The sequence below is a fragment of the Rhincodon typus genome, chromosome 30 (assembly GCF_021869965.1).
Source record: "Rhincodon typus isolate 14 chromosome 30, sRhiTyp1.1, whole genome shotgun sequence".
NCBI lineage: Eukaryota > Metazoa > Chordata > Chondrichthyes > Orectolobiformes > Rhincodontidae > Rhincodon > Rhincodon typus.
In genome coordinates this window covers 32,321,734-32,340,197 of record NC_063361.1, presented here as the reverse complement: position 1 = coordinate 32,340,197, position 18,464 = coordinate 32,321,734, and the positions used below count along the sequence as shown (strand labels likewise).

General features: G+C 42.6%; 1 protein-coding gene across 1 annotated transcript in view; it reads left to right on the top strand.

Annotated features, from left to right (window-relative positions):
• The window catches only part of LOC109916757 (protein AF-10-like), a gene marked incomplete at its 3' end in the record, with an annotated part of 148,889 nt that overhangs the window by 9,674 nt on the left and 120,751 nt on the right, over positions 1-18,464 (top strand). The window contains exons 3-6 of the mRNA XM_048614422.1: positions 4,878-4,932; positions 6,863-6,972; positions 10,293-10,396; positions 16,937-17,030. Coding sequence (XP_048470379.1) covers positions 4,878-4,932; positions 6,863-6,972; positions 10,293-10,396; positions 16,937-17,030 — 363 coding nt within the window. The remainder of the gene's footprint in view (positions 1-4,877; positions 4,933-6,862; positions 6,973-10,292; positions 10,397-16,936; positions 17,031-18,464) is intronic.

Genomic DNA, 18,464 nt, shown 5'->3' with positions numbered 1-18,464 from the left:
GTTTATCTGATTGGATGTAGACTCTCAATTAAATGGAAAGAACTGGGACCTGGTCTTAATGTGCATCTTGAACCTTGGTTGTTTAATGAGAGCACCATCTGGAGCACATGTTTTGAGTTGGTGCTATGTGGTAGTGAACAATTCCATCTTCCAAACAAAAATTACTTGCTTTTTTTTTTGGCATTGTTAGGCTCCCTAATGATGGGGTAATCTTACTCTGACACTGAAGCTGTAGGTCATTTGATATAATCATTGCTTAAATGTACTGCTAGTTAGGTCTTTGATCAGGCAATTGGAGATGTCCTTTTTAGCACAAATTCATTGATCCTGAGAATCGTTGTAAGCCCATGGAACACTCACTTTATTTTTTTTTACCCTCTGGAAATCTCAAGAGTCTCTGAAGTCAAAAATAATTTTATCCAAGGGATTTTCTATCTGAGAGGACTGACTGAAAATTCAAATCAGCCCAACATTTTAATGTTGATTAATAATGTATGTAAGATTTGCATGAATTGAAATATCAGAGGGATTCCATTAGCTGGGATTGTCACATTTCTTCGAAATATTATAACCAGAGATCAGTATCAACATTTCGTGACCTGGTTTGATGGTAGTGACTTATAAGATACAGAAGCCCATCCATTGCTTAATCCAAGTGACCCTCCCCGACATTGGAAAGCCATTTGACTTTTAGATCATGCTACTTTTATACAATTCCAACCTTAGCCTGTCTAAGAGACAAACGTACCTGGGGTCTTCCTCATTGGGATACTGATAGCAGTCCCTCCACCTTCCTTTCCTTAATGGGGAATGATGCTCCTACTTGGGTCCTGCCTGAAGTCAAACAGTTTAGAACAGCCTAAGCCTGGCTTCCCAGGTACTGCTGTATGGATTGTATTTTCCATTGAACCACTGTGGGTTGCTACAATGTTTTTAAATGTTGCATTTAATTGAGCATCGCAGTAAAGCAGAATGTATAAGACCTAGAAGGAGAAGTAGGCCGTTCAGCCCATCGAGTCTGTACCACCATTCAATGAGGTCACAGCTGATCTAATAGTCCTCAACTCCGCTTTCCTGCCTTTTCCCTGTAACCCTTAACTGCCTTGCTGATCAAAAATCTGTTTATTGCAATCTTGCGTATCCTTAACAACCCAGCTCCAACAGCCTTCAGTGGTAAAGAATTCCATAGATTCACAACCCTCTGAGAAAAGAAATTCCTCTTCAACTCCATCTCAAATATGCAATTTTTTATTGAGGTTATGCCCTCTGGTCCTAAACTCTCCCACAAGTGAAACCAGCTCTCTGCATCTTCCCTGTCAAGTCCCCAGAGAATCTTGTGAATTGTTTAAAAAAAGGAAGTAGACAAAAAGCAGGTAACTATAGGCCAGTTAGCTTAACTTCGGTAGTGGGGAAAATGCTTGAATCTATCATTAAGGAAGAAATAGCAAGACATCTGGATATAAATTGTCCCATTGGAAACACCCAGCATGGGTTCATGAAGGGTAGGTCATGTTTAACTAATTTGGTGGAATTCTTTGAGGACATTACTTGCACGGTGGACAATGGGGAACCTGTGGATGTGGTGTATCTGGATTTCCAGAAGGCATTTGACAAGGTGCCACACCAAAGGCTGCTACATAAGATAAAGTTCCACGGTATTACGGGTAATGTATTGGCATGGATAGAGGATTGGTTGACCAGTAGAAAGCAAAGAGTAGGGGTAGATGGGTGTTTTTCTGGTTGGCAGTCAATGGCTAGTGGTGTGCCTCAGGGATCAGTGTTGGGACCGCAATTGTTTACAATTTACATAGATGATTTGGAGTTGGGGACTAAGTGTGGTGTGTCAAAATTTGCAGATGACACTAAGGTGAGTGGTAGAGCAAAGTGTGCAGAAGACACTGAAAGTCTGCAGAGGGATATAGATAGTCTAAGTGAGTGGGCAAAGGTCTGGCAGATGGAGTACAATGTTGATAAGTGTGAGGTCATCCATTTTGGTAGGAATAACAGTAAAATGGACTATGTTTAAATGGTTAAAAAATTGCAGCACGCTGCCATGCAGAGGGAATTGGGTGTCCTTGTGCATGAATAGCTAAAAGTAGGATTGCAGGTGCAGCAGGTGATTAAAAAGGCAAATGGAATTTTGCCTGCCATTGCTAGAGGGATGGAGTTTAAAAACAGGGAGGCTATGCTGCAGCTGTATAGGGTCCTGGTGAGGCCACACCTGGAGTACTGTGTGCAGTTTTGGTCTCCTTACTTGAGAAGAGATATACTCGCACTGGAGGGGGTGCAGAGGAGATTCACTCGGTTGATTCCAGAGTTGAGAGGGTTGGATTATGAGGAGAGACTGAGTAGACTGGAATTATACTCATTGGAATTCAGAAGAATGAGGGGAGATCTTATAGAAACATATAAGATTATGAAGGGAATAGGTAAGGTGGACACAGGGAGGTTGTTTCCACTAGCAGGTGAAACTAGGACTAGAGGACATCGCCTCAAAATAAAGGGAAGCAGATGTAGGACTGAGATCAGGAGGAACTTCTTCACCCCAGGGGTTGTGAAGCTGTGGAATTCCCTGCCCAATGAAGTGGTTAAAGCTACCTCGCTGAATGTTTTTAAGGCAAGGCTAGATAAATTTTTGAACAGTAAAGGAATTAAGGGTTATGGTGAGTGGGCGGGTAAGTGGAACTGAGTCTCAAAAAGATCAGCCATGATCTTATTAAATGGCAGGGCAGGCTCGAGGGGCCAGATGGCCTACTCCTGCTCCTAGTTCTTATGTTCTTATTTCAATAAAGTGGCCTCCATGAGGTGAAATTAACCAAAATCAAACATAGAATGGTGGAAGGCCATTCACCTTCTCAAAGCTGCTGTACCATTCTGTTTCAACATGGTTGATATAACTCTGAATTCCATTTATCCATATTTCTGCAATCATTCCCGAGCATTCCAACTTTTGACCTCGTGATAGAGGGAAGGTCATGTGTGAAGCAGCTGAAGATGGTTTTGCTTAGAACACTACCTTGAGCATCTCCAAGTAGTTAACAGTGAAACAAGTTGAAATATATAACAGGTCAAACTCAAAAGAGAAAAAGATACAAAGTGGGAGCATAATGTGGCTGTAGGAACTTTGTGGAGACAGGATACAGTGATGCAGTGAAGTGTATTATCTGAGGTTCAGAGCTTGAAATGTGAGATGTTGGAGGGACCCAGGAGGTGATTAGTGTCAGTAAAACTGATGGGCGAGACAGGTTTGGAGCAAGTTGAAACATAAGTAGCAGGAACATTGCAGAGCACTGGGTACTTCAGAACCAATTTCCAGCATCGCCATGTACAGACAAACCAAGGGTCATCTCTAAGCTGAGAAATATTTAGCTGCTTAACCTCACCTTGGCTAGTAGTGTAGTGTTTGCAGTTGTCTCTGAAGTCTCGAATGCTGTGCTAAATATTAACCATTCACAATTTCCCAAAATTATTTTACAGTAAGGTGTGTATTCTTGAACTGGAAGAATTTTTGCCAATAATCTTCTCTAACAAAACCAGTCACACACTCAGTAGAGATCGTAGACAGTGTAAAAGGGATACCTACTCACCAGGGTAGACGACCATTTTGGACATACACCTTTGTTATTTTACTTTTGGCTTTAATTTCTAGGTTTTTCTTTGCTACCTTGCCTTCTTTGGCAGCACTGTCTTTTGTGAGCCCCTGCTCAGCAGTTCAACTGGCCAAGTGTGATTCTCCACACATAGAAATTGATAGTTGATGCTGTTGAGCTATTTGGCCACTTGGCATCACAGCTAGGCTTAATCCTGACTACTTCTGTTGCTCCCATAGCAGCCTGTTCCGACAGAGGTCGGCACCAGTTCAACAGCTTTCAGTTTGTCAGCATGTTCTAAAAGTATTTTCAACAAATCAACTGTGTATGAAATATTTTCACTTCTGTAACATAGGCATTGTAGAGGGGTCTCATTGGGACAGAGATAGGTGTCCCTACCTGTAGACCAGGAGACCTGGGTTCACGTCTCACCTGTTCCAGATGTGTGTAATAACATGCCTGAACAGATTGTGCCTAGATATTTTCTAAACAGTAGACAGGTTGAGATTCCAAAAGCAGCAATTTAATGAACGACTAGTTAATGTTTCAGTGACAAAAGCAAAAACTGAAATTACTGGAAAAATTTCTTCAGAACTGGACCTGAAACATTAACTCTGATTTCTCTCCACCAATGTTGCCGTTCCTGCTGAGATTTTCTCGCAATTTCTATTTTTGTCTTAGTTTCTGATTTCCAGCATCCGCAGTTCTTTTGGTTTTCTGTTTCTTGTTTCAGTGTTGTTTCTTGAGGAATAATTATTGACCAGGTTTGGAAGAAGGCTGTGGGGTACCTTTTACGTACATCTAAAAGTTTGAAAGGAACTTTGTTTTAAGGATTCACCTGTCCTAGTGGTACTTTGTTTCGCTCTGTGTCTGTTTTTGTCTGCCTACCTTTCTTGGGACATTTTAACTATGTTAAATATAAGCTGGTGCTACTGAGAGCAGGGGATTTACATTAAGGGAAAATCTTACAAGTACCTGTGAAGTGAATCACTGGAAACAAAAGTTCCAGTTTCGGAGTTGGAAGTCTTAACAACTTTTGAAAAAGAAAACTTGATCTGATTTTCCCTTCCATTACTTGAAAACTATTGATTGCTGGTTTTCACAAGTATCCAACTTTGCATTTGCTGTTGTGCAGTTAGTGATAGCTTTTTTAAATTGGCCCCTGTCCTGGTTTTTCTGTGAGTAGGTTTAAACTGAGAAAAAAAGTTTGGTCACCTTCCCTAGATTCCTGGCTACACCAAAACAGGTGGAAGTGACACTGAATTGAACTATGTTCTTTGTTTCCAGCGCTGTGAACTCTGTCCCCATAAAGATGGTGCCCTCAAGAGGACGGATAATGGAGGTAAGAGGCATTTGTGACACTTGCATCTTTAATAGCAATTCCAGAATGAAAACGTAGAATTCACAGAATATACGTGTTCGTAAAAATATCAGAATTGTTCAGAGTAAAGGTTTTCATGAATCAATTTCATTTCTGACTAATGTGGTCATGCTGCCAATCTCTCTCTCTCATCCCTTTCTCTGGCTGTCTCATCTTTTCTTTCTCTCTCGATCTGTTTCTCCTGCTGTCAGTCTCATCTCGCTCTCGTGCTCGCGCGCCCTCTCTCTCTCTCTCACACTTGCTCTTGCGTCTCTCTTCTTTTTTTTCTGTCTGTCTATCCTCAATTCTTACTCCCTTACTCATAGTCTGTCTTGCCTTGCACTCTTCTCTTCCACTCCATGATAAGAGATGCCTAACCTCAACCACATTGTAACTTGTATCAGTCATCCCTTGCTCACCCACAGTACAATTGGGGCTGGAGATGAGAACATAGTCTACGGGTATTTAAGTCTTTTCTCCCTGCAATGTATTTGTTACTCGGTTTTGTTTTCATGGCTGTGGGATTTGATAGAGTTGAGATACAGAGCTAACTCACGTGTTTTTCCAACTCTGGAAATATTATTAGGAGGTGTACCAGACTAGATTCCAATTTTAAAGTGGAATGATTAGCTTGACCACTACATTTTTCTTTCCTTTTTCCTCTGAGAAAGTGTCTGGCCTCAGTTGGCAACTCCTCACAGAGATATGAATGGATTTGGGAGCTCGTTGTATGAGGAATGGGCATGAAGACTTGTTTCCTATCAATCAGATGGCCTCACCAGCACTCATTACCAAATTCCTTGGGCTACTTTCCCCAGTGACAGGGAGGCCTAATGATCGAAGGCCTGGAGAGGGGAGAGAGAAAAGGCAAGAGAAAGAGGGGGAAATAAGAAGAGGATGAGCATAATGATGAACACGACTGTGAAAGGTCTTGTAACTCAATGCATCATTGAGGGACTTAGCATGGGAAAATGGCATGGCCCACTAAGAGCCACCTCTCTGCCCCTGTGGCCTGGACCCCCGGAGATCCTGGGCTTTGTGAGGTAATTACCAGACCCATCCTACCTGGCTGAGCAGCTGAGCAGTGTTTGGTTGCTAACCTTTGACTAGTCGGTGTCCAATTTCTGTGTGTGAATCCAAATCCACAGAATTGCCGATTGACTCTTGGGTGCCCTTTGAAATGGCCTCTAGGTTGTATAGGGAAAGACAATGAAACCTCGCCAACATTGTCCACATTTTGTGGACGTGGAGTTGTTAGACTTGTATTCCCTCAAGGATGGAAAATTGAGGAGTGATGTAATTGAGTTGTATAAGATGATTACAAGGATAATCAAGTCAGATATTCCTCAGGCCAGGCATAATCTTAAAATTAAAGCTAGGCTGTTTAAGGCACTTAACTCAGCAGGCCTTTCTGAAAGGAGGCTTCTGTAGTTGGCAGGCAAGATCCCGTTCCCACCACCCTCCATCGTCAACACTAAATTCTGCCCATAAACTTAAATTGGCACTCAGATGCCAGGACTGGTGGCATGCTGCACTGTCTGAGGTGCTTTTGGATGAGATGTGGATCTTACCTGCTTCTCAGGAGTATGTGGATCATCCTGTTGCAATATTTGGATGAAAAAATGGGGAGTTCTCCCCAGCCAACATTTCCCCCCCTCCTCCAGTCAACTAAAGTTTCTGTAGTGATTTGTTGCAGTGCTGCTTTGTGGGAACTTGGTGTGCAAAATCTTGCCGCTGCATTCCCTACATTACAACAGTGACTACTTGTGGGAAATAAAATGTGGTTGTGAAAATCTTTGGGAAGTCCTGAGGCTGTAACAGGCACACGTGAAATGCAAGTTTCTCCGTCAATGTTAAAGAAGTGCGATAAGTGTCTTCATGTTGTATTTTTTCTGTTGTCCCCTGTCTGTAGGTTGGGCCCACGTAGTCTGTGCTCTCTACGTCCCGGAGGTGCAGTTCGCTAACGTTATCAGTATGGAACCTATTGTACTGCAATATGTTCCCCACGAACGCTTCAACAAGGTAACAGTCCACTTTCTCCTGTTAAACAAAGCCAAGGGCTAAACAGCGTTGTGTGAGGGAGATGCTATTTCCATAACCCTTAAATGATTTCCATCTGCTGTACCTCTGCAAATAACAGTCCTGACCTATTGATAACAAACAGTGGAATTTTTAAATTCCAATCACATTTAATCCCTTTTTCATCTGTTTTGTTTCCCTGCAACTTGCAAGAGTAAATCTTTTAGATACTAGTCGGATTTTCTTTTCTCCTGACTTGAATATGGTCACTCGCAGAATTTAGTTTTTTTTTAGTATAAGTTATGACTTCTGTAATTTTGCTTGTGTGGTTGCTGCTTGTGTTTGGAAGCCCTGATATTGATTAGCAGTAGTCTATTCAGACCATCATCGTCTTCTAAAGAGCTATCAAATTCATCTCTGCTGTTACTGCATTGTCCTGCAAATGTTTCCCCTTCAAATATTTATCTGTTTGCCTTTTGAAAATTACAGCAGAGTCTGCTCTCTTCTATGCACTGCATTTCAGATCAAAATAACTTGCTGCATAAAAATGTGTCTCTTCGTCTTGACTATGCTTCCATTTTCAAATGCCTTAAATCTTTGTCGCCCCCGCCACTTCAATGGAGTATGTTCTGTGTCACCAAATTTGATCCTGTCCTTCCTGATGCACATTTTCAGTGCTAGGCATTGGATAGTAATCGGTAACTCTGAAATTCCCTCCATAAACCCTTTCCTTCTTTAAAACCTACCTCTTTTAGCTTTTGGGCATCTGTTCTAATGCCACCTTACCTGACTTGATGTCACATTTTGTTAATGTTCTGTGATGGGTCTGGGGATGTTACACTATGTTGGAAGAGCTATATAAATGCAAGCTGCTGTTCAGTGAACCCACAATTACTCCGAATTCTGGTCTCCCAATGACTAGAAGCTCAGGTCATTGAGCACATTCGAGATAGAAGTTGATATATTAATATAATTAGTCTGCTTGAACCTAATGGGATAATACCACTTTTCCCACACTTGGGTAGAAGATTAACCAAGGTCTAAATTGAATGGCAGAGTATGCTTGACCGGTTAAATGTCCAATTACTATTGCTGTATTCCTCACGGTCTGTATGCTACTGTATGGCCAGTTGCATAGGAATGTTTTGCTTCCCCCTGCCCCCCATGCTTTCTTAGACCCTGTTAATAATGAGTTAGCCATTGGTGTGACTGTTTGTTAGTGACAAAGAGACCTGGTGGAGATTGTACTTGGACTTCACCGTTTTCAATATTTAAGTTGTTGGGTGCATGCCTTCCAAAGCTGCTTGTTAGCAACCAGTTGTATAACTGGGAGTCAGCTTGTGTACATTTTAGAACATCTTTTGCTGATTACATCAGTTTTATTTTTGTGCAAGGATGAATTTTGATGAGTTGAAGAAGAGGGCAGTGGTTTGAGAGCTGGGGAATGAAATGCTTTGAAGGCTTCCCAGGTCGAGAGTTGAATCAAGCGTGATGCTAACTCCTCAATACAATATGTCTTCACTTAAGATTGTAGCAGAACTCCCAAGCGTCACAGCTTTAAATGAAACTCCAGTTCAGATAAGAACCGAAGTTCTAATTGTGGTCAGTTCTGTAGGATGTTCATAAACAGAAAACAAAACACATTTAAACTTTCAACCCTGCAAGTTGAAATATTTTGCATCGCTAAATTTCTACAATGATAAATGAAATAGCTTCAAAAAGTAATGAAAAATGATACAACCTGCTACCTACATTGACAGGTATTTCCTCACTAAGTGATCCTACTTCCTTAACCTCTTGCTTATTGATCTTCCTGATCACTGCAAATGCTCCCTGCTCCTCAGCCCTCCAAGTTGTGGTCTCTTGCCCACTCTCCAAATTCAGAGTTGCACCCTTTCACCACTTGCCTCTCCTGGGCCCTCACTGAGTGTGGTCCTGGAAGAAAAGCAACATGGCAGGAGCAGCTTTGAAAGTCATTTTTTAAAAAAAATGTCAGGTGGATTGTAAAAGCACTGAACCATCACAGACTCTCTCAGATTGGACTGAATGCAAGGCCTGGGGAGAGAAACAATGAGAGAATGCATAGGGGAGGGAGAAGAGATCACAAATCTGAGGCTGTTGAGTGAGGGAGTGGCTTCAACTTGGAGGTCATGGAGTGGGGAAGTACAGAATCAGGTCACACAGGAACACCATTAAATCCAGATTGCATTAACTTCTCAATGTTAAAGTTCAAGGAGGATTTTCTGTACTGTACCTCAGGCCCAATCTCACAGCAGCACTCCCCAGTGGACCAACAAAACAAAGAAACCTTGCATTTCCATAGCACCTTTCACACCCTCAAACCGTCTCAAAATGCTTTACATTCAGTGTTTTTTGAATTGTTGTAGGAAACCTGGCAGCAAGTGCAACTCTTTCTCGCGTCCCCCAAACCCCTCACATCAGTATTTTAAAAAAATATTAATTAATGGGATGTGAGTGTTGCTGGCGAGGCCAACGTTTATTGTCCATCCCTAACTTGCCCAGAAGGCAGTTAGGAGTCACCTACATGTTATGTAGGCCAGACCTGGGTAAGGTTGGCAGATTTCCTTCACTAAAGGACATTAGTGAACCAGCTGGGTTTTAACATCAATCATGAATGGTTGCAAGGTCGCTATTAGACAATTAGTTTTTAATTTGAGATATTTTATTGATTTTTAAATTCTACCATGGAGGAACTCGAACCCTTGAACTGTGGTATCGTGTTCTGGATTACTAGTCCGGTGACATTGCCACTACACCATCCCATCCCCATGCTGATAGGGGAGGTCAATGGTATTATCCCTGGACAGTTAATCCAGAGACCCAGACAATGTTCTGGGGACCTGGGTTCGAATCCCGCCATGGCAGACGGTGGAATTTGATGACCGTGAATCCATTGTCGATTGTTGGAAAAACCCATCTGGTTCATTAACGTCCTTTAGGAAAGGAAACTGCCATCCTTACCTGGTCTGGCCTACATGTGACTCCAGATCCACAGCAATGTGGTTGACTCTGAACTGCCCTCTGGGCAGCTAGGGTTGGGCAATAAATGCTGCCTGGTCAGCGACGCTCTCATCCCATAAAGGAAAAAAAAATTTAATGAGGTAATTAAGGACAGTTTTGTGAGCGAGCTATTAACAGGCGGTTTTGCTGATTGATTGTTTTGGACAAAATGTCTGTTGTGCCTCTGTGACGGAAGCTACTAGTCCCAGACCAATAGCGTGAATGGAAATGAAGCTCGTTGTGTGTTGATGACATTGAGAATTGACTTGTTGCTGTCATTCCCTTGTCTGTTCTGGTTCTAGACCTGTTACCTCTGTGAAGAACAAGGTCGGGAGAGCAAAGCGGCCACAGGAGCCTGCATGACCTGTAACCGGCATGGGTGTCGACAGGCCTTTCACGTCACTTGGTGAGAATATTTTGAAACATCACTGGAACCTTTCTTCTTCACCCCGAAAAAAAATCACGTTTTCACCCGCACACGCTCAAATGTTTACCTGAAGAGATGGCTGAACTCTGTGTAAGAAGCGCCGAAGAATATATATTTCTTAATATTGGAGATGGGTATACAGAGCCATGCAAAGCAGATATATAAGCATACGTGTATTACAAAATAGGAGCAAAGGTACACTGTTCGCCCCTCGAGATCCCTTTAGTAAGATCGTGGAAGGTTTGAATCCCACGTTCCCGTCTAGCTGTAGGACCATAACGGTAGAGTAGGCCATTCAGCCCATCAGTTCTGCTCTGCCATTCAGTGGAATCATGGCTGATCTGATAATCCTCAGTTCCACTTTCCTGCCTTTTCTCCATAACCCTTGATTCCCTTCCTGATTAAAATGCTCTCTGTCCACTGATAAATTTCAGTTCCACGGCCTAACAAGAATCTATCCACCATGGTCTTAAAAAATATTCAGTGATCCCACCTTTACTGCCTTATGAGGGACAGTGTTCCAAAGTCACGTAACTCTGACAAACTGATTCTCCTCATCACTATCCTGAAAAGGCAACGCCTAATTTTTAAAACAGGTACCCCCTAAGTCTGGACTCTGGTGAAAGATGACCCTAATCACATCCACCTTGTCAAGACTGTTCAGGATCTTATACATTTTGGTCAAGTTGCCTCCTCGCTCTTGTAATAGGGTCCCTTTTAAATATTCAGGTTGTACTCTGATAAGATAATCTAGGCTAGACTATGCTATTTCAACTGCTGGTTTTAACAGAAGCAATTGGTGAGGGGAGGTTGAGGAAGCTATCGCCATTGAAGGGCCTGATTAAGTATCTTTTAAAGCCTTTTCTTTTGTGACCTGCTTCGACCTCCCTTGGCCCCCCACCCTTGACTTAGGCTCACTGACCATTGCATGCAGTAGAAACAAACGCAGCCAGTCCAACCATTCCTTTAAGACACACCTCATCCAGACAGCAATCTAGAAAATCTCATCCGAACCCCCCTCCAACGTATTTACATTCCTCCTTAAATAAGGAGACCAAAGCTGCACACAATATTTGAGATGTAGTCTCACCCATGCCCAGTATAGCTGAAGCGTAAAAGCCTTCCTTTAATGTTCAATTCTTTTGTAATAAAGGATGGCATCGCAGTAGTAGAACACCTAAATTCCACTGCATCTCGGAATTCTGTTCTCATTCTCCTTTTAAGTGATATTCTGCTTTTTATTCTTCCTGCCAAAGTGAACAAGTTCACACTTTCACCAGATATTTGCCCACTTACTCAACCTATCCATAATCAGCTGCAACTTCCTTGTACCATATTCACAATACACATCCCTGTTGAGGTTGGTTGGCTTGCCGAACTGGTTTGTTGTTCTGCAGACGTTTCTTTACCATGCTGGATAACATCATCAGTGCTTAGAGACCTACGGGTGTAACACGCTCAAATTGGCACGAAAATGGGAAAACTACGCCAAACGAGAGAGCGCAACCCGCGAACGCCTCTACTTCCTACATGGATGCCTCAGGAACCAGGTATTACCACGCAGTGTGACATACAAACAACCCACAAGCCCACAAAACAGCAGAACAAAACGGCCGCAAGATGGTACGGGTAATGATAAATGACGCACACAACCGGTTCCACAGATACAACAGAGAAATTACGTGTCAAAAATCTTTATTCCTGGAAACTACTGGTGAAGACCGGACAATGGACATGGAACGAGCCATCAACATCAGCCAACAGACCACAAGAGCCAAGAAAAGACAGACCCTTCAAGACAAGCTAACCACACTTACCCACAAAAATGACAACACCAGAACAGACCCGAACTAAATACCCACTCCCCGCCATGGACAGAACCAATGTCATCTATAAGATTCCCTGTAGAGACTGAGAAACACTACATTGGACAAACAGGAAGGAAACTAACAACAAGGGTACATGAACACCAACTGGCTACAAAAAGACACGATCAATACTCACTCATCTCAATCCACATGGATAAGGAGAACCACCAACTCGACTGGAACAACACCAAAATCCTGGGACAAGCTAAGCAGAGAAAGGCACGGGAATTCCTAGAAGCCTGGCATTTCACAAAGAAAGCCATTAATAAACAAACAGAACTTGACCCCATATACACTCCACTACAAAGGAAAACCGGAAGTGAGGTAATCCAGCTCACCGGACTCCAGAGTTTTAAAAACCAAGCGGGAAGACACACAGACGCTTCATCAGAGGCTGCACTGATGATGTTACCCAGCATGGTAACGAAACGTCTGCGGAACAACGAACCAGCTCGGCGAGCCAACCAACCACAACACCCCCAACCCGAGCTACAAATCTACTCTAAAACCTTAAATATACATTCCTATCAATCTCGGTGTCATCTGGGAATGTCGATACCATGCCTTTTGTTCCCCTCCTCTAATTATGTGTAGGGAATGGTGCCACTTTTTTGGGGAATCAAAACCTTACAAGGGTCCGTGAGTACAAAATAGTGATTAATAAATCCAATAGATGTTTAAAGAGAAAAGTTCCTTCATCAGAATAGTCAGAATGTGAAACTTTCACCAGAAGAAGTGGCTGAGGCAAAGAGTTTAGATTATTTAGGTTAGAAAAAGAAATGAGATGGCCTTTGAGTAAGATGAAATATGAAAAAGTTTTATTTTCAAAATCGTTTAATGTATGTGGGCATCAGTAGCTAGGCCAGTGAAAAAAGCTGTATGGAATGAGAGGAGACTCGTATGGAGTATAAAGACCAGTAATGACTTGTTGGGCCGAATGGTCTGTTTCTGCGCTGTATAATTTCCAATAATGTTTGAAATTGCTGAATTCTCGGTAGCTAAGTGCCACAGAGAGGTAGACATTGATGTTTTCTTTTGGGCAAGTGGGTCTCTATTTTAACCACTACACCTTGTCTGTCACAAATGGGGTGGTGGGGAGCAGAGCTGGAGTGGAGTGGTTGCTGTGCTCACACCTTTCCTGGTCTGGCAGCAGCTGGGACAAAGGCATGTCATAGAGATTGACAGCACAGAAAAAGGCCCTTCGGCCCATCAAATCTGGGAAATGGAACCCTTTTTTAAATAGGGTCCCTTTTAACTATTCAGGTTGTACTCTGATAAGGTAATCCAGGCCAGGCTATGCTATTTCAACTGCTGGTTTTAACAGGGGCAATTGGTGAGGGGAGGTTGAGGAAGCTATCGCCATTGAAGGGCCATTTTAAAGCCTTTTCTTTTGTGACCTGCTTAGACCTTCCTTAGCCCCCACCCTTGACTTAGGCTCACTGACCATTGCATTATCATCTACTTAATTTTAAACTTAATTTTAAATTGTTCTCAAATTCATCCACCCCTCCCCCTTCATCTCAATTTTTTTTCCTTTATTCATTCACGGGATGAGGGCGTCGCTGGCTAGGCAGCATTTATTGTCCATCCCTAATTGCCCAGAGGGCAGTTAAGAGTCAACCACATTGCTGTGGGTCTGGAGTCACATGTAGGCCAGACTAGGTAAGGATGGCAGCTTCCTAAATAACATAAGTGAACCAGATGGGTTTTTCCAGACAATGGATTCACGATCATCATTCGATTCCAATTCCAGAAACTTATTGAATTCAAATTCCGCCATCTGCCATGGTGGGATTCGAGCCCAGGTCCCCAGAACATTATTTGGGTCTCTGGATTAACAGTCCAGTGATAATACCACTAGGCCATCGCCTCGCCCAAATCTTTGTAGTCTTCTTCAGTTGTACCATCCTCCACAACTCTGCGCAGCTCCGATTTTGGCCAATTTTACCCAAGCAACCCCTTATAATGTGTAAATTAAACCCAGATTCCAATAGGTCAGGGGAACATAATGAGGCAGAAAGAAACAGAAGCTTATACTGATCCAGTAAAATAAAAAGGACTTGGAGAAGTATCACATGAAGAATAAATACTAATATTTCTTTGTTAATTAATCCTGCGATGTGGGTGTTGCTGGCTGGGCTAGCTTTTATTGCCCATCTCTAACTGCTGTTGAGAAACTGGTGATGACCTGCCTTCTTGAATCACTGCAGTCCATCTGGCATGGTGACACCCATGGTGATGATGGGGAAGGGTTAGGGAATGGTGAGTTCCAGGAATTTGGCCCAGCCATATTAAAGAAACATCCTTAGAGCACTAAGTCAGGATGCTGCCTTGGAGGAGAATGTGTAGGTGAAGGTGTTCCCATGTTTCTTGTGTCCTTGTCCATTTAGGTTGTAGAGCACCTAGGACCCAGATCTCTCTGCTTCTCCAATTCTGATCTCTAGCACATCCCCAGTGCTAATCGCTCCACCGTTGATCGCTGTGCCCTCAGTGACCTAAACCCCAAGCTCCTAAAATCCTTGTCTAGATCTGTCTACCTCTCTAGTTCTTTCTTCCTTCAAAATATTTCTTGGAACTTGCTTCTTTGGTCACCTGTCGTAATCTCTCCCATTACGTGGTTTCGAGTCGAACCTTCTTGGAAGTGCTCCTAATAAAGTGCCTTGGGATGTTTTACTAGTGTGCTATGAAAATCTAAATTGTTGTTGTACTCAAACTAGTCCTAAGTAATGGCATTCCAACACTACACCCATCCAAATTCCATCTCTCACAGCTCATGTAAGCACAGCGTTGGAGCCTGTTATGAATGGGAGCCAGGCCTGTCAATGAAATGTGCCTTGATAGTTATTATCTAACCAGATATTACCATACAGGCTTGCAACTCACCCACACTCCCTCACACAAAAGGAACTTATCACATCTCCTCCAATTAATATTCATGCTCTAGATTTGAACTGGGCAACATACAAGATATATAGGATCTTTAAGATCCCAGGAGAGGGATTGGCATATTGGAAATGTCACTGGGCTAGTAATCGAGGGGCCCCGGCTAATGTTCTAGGGACATGGCAGATGGATACAATTACAATGTTTAAAAGACATTTGGATAAGTACATGAATAGGAAAGGTTTGGAGGGATATGGGCCAGGAGCAGGCAGGCGGGACTAGTTTAATTTGGGATTATGTGCGACATGGACTGGTTGGACCAAAGGGTCTGTTTCTGTGCTGCGTGACTCTCTGTGAAATTTGAATTCGATAATGGAATTAAAAGCTCAGTCTAATGGTGACCATGTAACTGTTGATTATCATGAAAAATCTGGTTCTTTGAGGAAGGAAAACTGCCTTTGGCTGCTTTGGCCTACGTGTGACTCCAGACCCTCCGGAAATGTGATTGACTCTTAACTACCCTCTAAGTGCCCTATGGCAAGCCATTCCATTCAGGGGCAATTAGGGATTGACAGCAGATGTTGTGCTTGTCAGCAACGCCCGCATCCCATGTCAGAATTTTGAAAATGAAATTAATTTGGACTAGTTTCAGCTTTCTTCCTCTCTTGGCTCACAGCACAGAACCGTACTTGATTCAGCAATGAATTAATGACGTCAGTCGCTTGGCCAGTGCAGGAAATTATAACATTTGGGAATGCTGCACTGAGCTCAGTGCTGAGGTACAGTATTGGGGAATTTAACTCCTCATCTGGCATGGGCAATGCTGGAATGTGTTTCATTCTCCAACACTAACTTCACTCGTCTCACTGCATCAAGGATCCCATTGCTCAGATTGAAGTAACGTAGCCATTGAACATTGATCCACAAAAATACATGAAGAGTAAGCTGAGTGCAGTACCACCACGTTATGGAAAGTTATGGTTCATAATTGGATTGCCTGATCAATTTCTCTTGAGCACCATGCTCTGAATTTCTGCTGGACCTTGAATTAGAACCACAGGAGGAATCTTTTGCCTTTAAGCTGTCAGCATTCAAAGTGTTAATGTGTACATTTCAGTAAGAGTTCATAAACTTGTCATCACCTACTTAACGATGATAACAGATTCAACAGCAATGTACATTTATATAGTGCCTTCAAGGTAGAAATATATCCCCAAGGCACTTGTGTTCGGAGCAAAGCCTGATAGGCAACTGAACATTATTGGCAAAGCAATATCTTACTGTCTAGATTTATTGATCAATCCATCTACTGTTCTGTGACCTAATACTCTGTCCCCCTGGACTTTCAGGTATTTTAATGTCTTACTCCAACTGGTGATTTGGCTTGGTTCGCTGCTCTTCTGAGTTAGGATTTCTCTCCACATCAGCCTCTCCCTTTCCTCTACCTCCTGAGATTTCATCCTGTTATTTGAATTCCCCTTCATTTCTTCTTCTTCTTCTTCTTCTTCATCTTTCACTTTGCCTCCAGCCAGTTGCCCTGATTCTCCTCCATTTCTCTTCACCATCTTAAGACATCCTTGGGACATGCAGCTGAAAAAGGGTCACTTAATATAGGTGTTGCTCATTTGTGTGGCTACTTGATACATTCGTCAGCTCTGATCTGATGCTGGCCAGGGAGCACTGTGAAGCCAGCTGGCCCTGGGATGTTCAGCAGTTTGATGGTTATGGATACTGGTTCTACAACTGATGTCTGTGATGTTTTCCTCAGCGCTCAAATGGCTGGCCTATTGTGTGAAGAACAGGGCTCGGAAATCGATAATGTAAAGTACTGCGGTTACTGCAAATACCATTTCAACAAAGTGGTAAGTCAGTTTAATAATTCGACACTCGGAAATTTAATTTCTTTTTCCATCTTTCTCCCTGACCCCCTCATTCCCTGAAGGTTTGGCTGTAGGTTCCACAAGCATCTTCCAAAATTGGCCACAAATGTTAGAAAGAGATTTGAGCCCTTCACAGCCAAACCTGATCCTGACTCCTGAGCCAAAGTGCACACTTCTGTCAAAGTTTACTGGATAGCAATCAGAAATGAGAGCACTACCCAGTATTGCCTTACCTGACCAAGCGATATTGATCTCTCTTTTATGTTAACCCTGCTTTGTATTAATGCTTCGTTCAGATATGATCTTGACCTGTTTAGCTAGGCTCTTCGCTGCGTAAAGTTTGTAAACATTTGAAAGAATGTATTGGGATTTCTTTACATTGTTTAGTTATCCTCCTACATTGGACTTACAGTAATTGTTACTGTCCTGTGTGTGCACCTGTCCTTATCACAGTGGCGTTCTGGAGAAAACTGACTGAAAGTCACTTAATAAAGCTGAGATCATTCGGAACCCTGCTACCCATGAGCTAACTTGCACTCCTGTTTCCCTTTCACCCATGTGCTCACTGATCTGGTGGCTTCAGTTAAGGATTGCCTATTTTAAAATTCTCATCCTTGTTTTTAAATCACTTCATGGCTTCATGCCTCCCTAAAACTGTGATCTCCTCCAGCCCCAAGATCTATCTATCTAATCTGGCCACTTGAGCATCCCTGATTTTAATTGTTTCATCATTAGCAATTATGCCCTCAGTTGTCTCAACTCCAAGACCTGGAATTTCATCCCTCGACCTTTACTACTTCACGCTTCTTCAAGCCAGTGCTTAAAGCCTACAACGTTGACCAAACTGTTGGACCTCTGTCCTAATATCTCCCAACATGGCTTGACATCAAATTTTTTTTTGGTAACAATTGAGTGAAACACCTTGGTGCATCTTGCACGTTAAAGGTGCTAGATAAATACAAGTTGCTGTTGTGTTAAATATTTTCTGTAATAAAATGCCCCGAGGCTTTTCTTGGGGGCAGAATGATAGAATGACACAAAGTCAAAGAAGGAGATATTGGCAAAAGTGTTGTCATAGCTTGGCCAAAGAGACAGGTTTAATGGAGCAATTTATAGGATGAGGGAGAGCTGGAGAAGAGTGTTAGCTCAAAGCCCGTGGGGCCCAGGGCAGTTTGGCAGATTGGACTTTAAATTAGCTTAGTGATAGGAGGTAGAGGGTAATGGTCGAAGGTTGTTTTTGAGACTGTAAGCCTGCGCCCAGTGTAGGTCCTTTGCTGTTTGTTGTGTACATTTAATGATCTAGATACAAATGTGGGCAGTCTGATTCATAAATTTGCAGGTGACACAAATTGTTTGGGTAAATAGCCAGGAGGAACACCTTTGACTACAAGGCAATATAGATGGGTCGGTCAGATG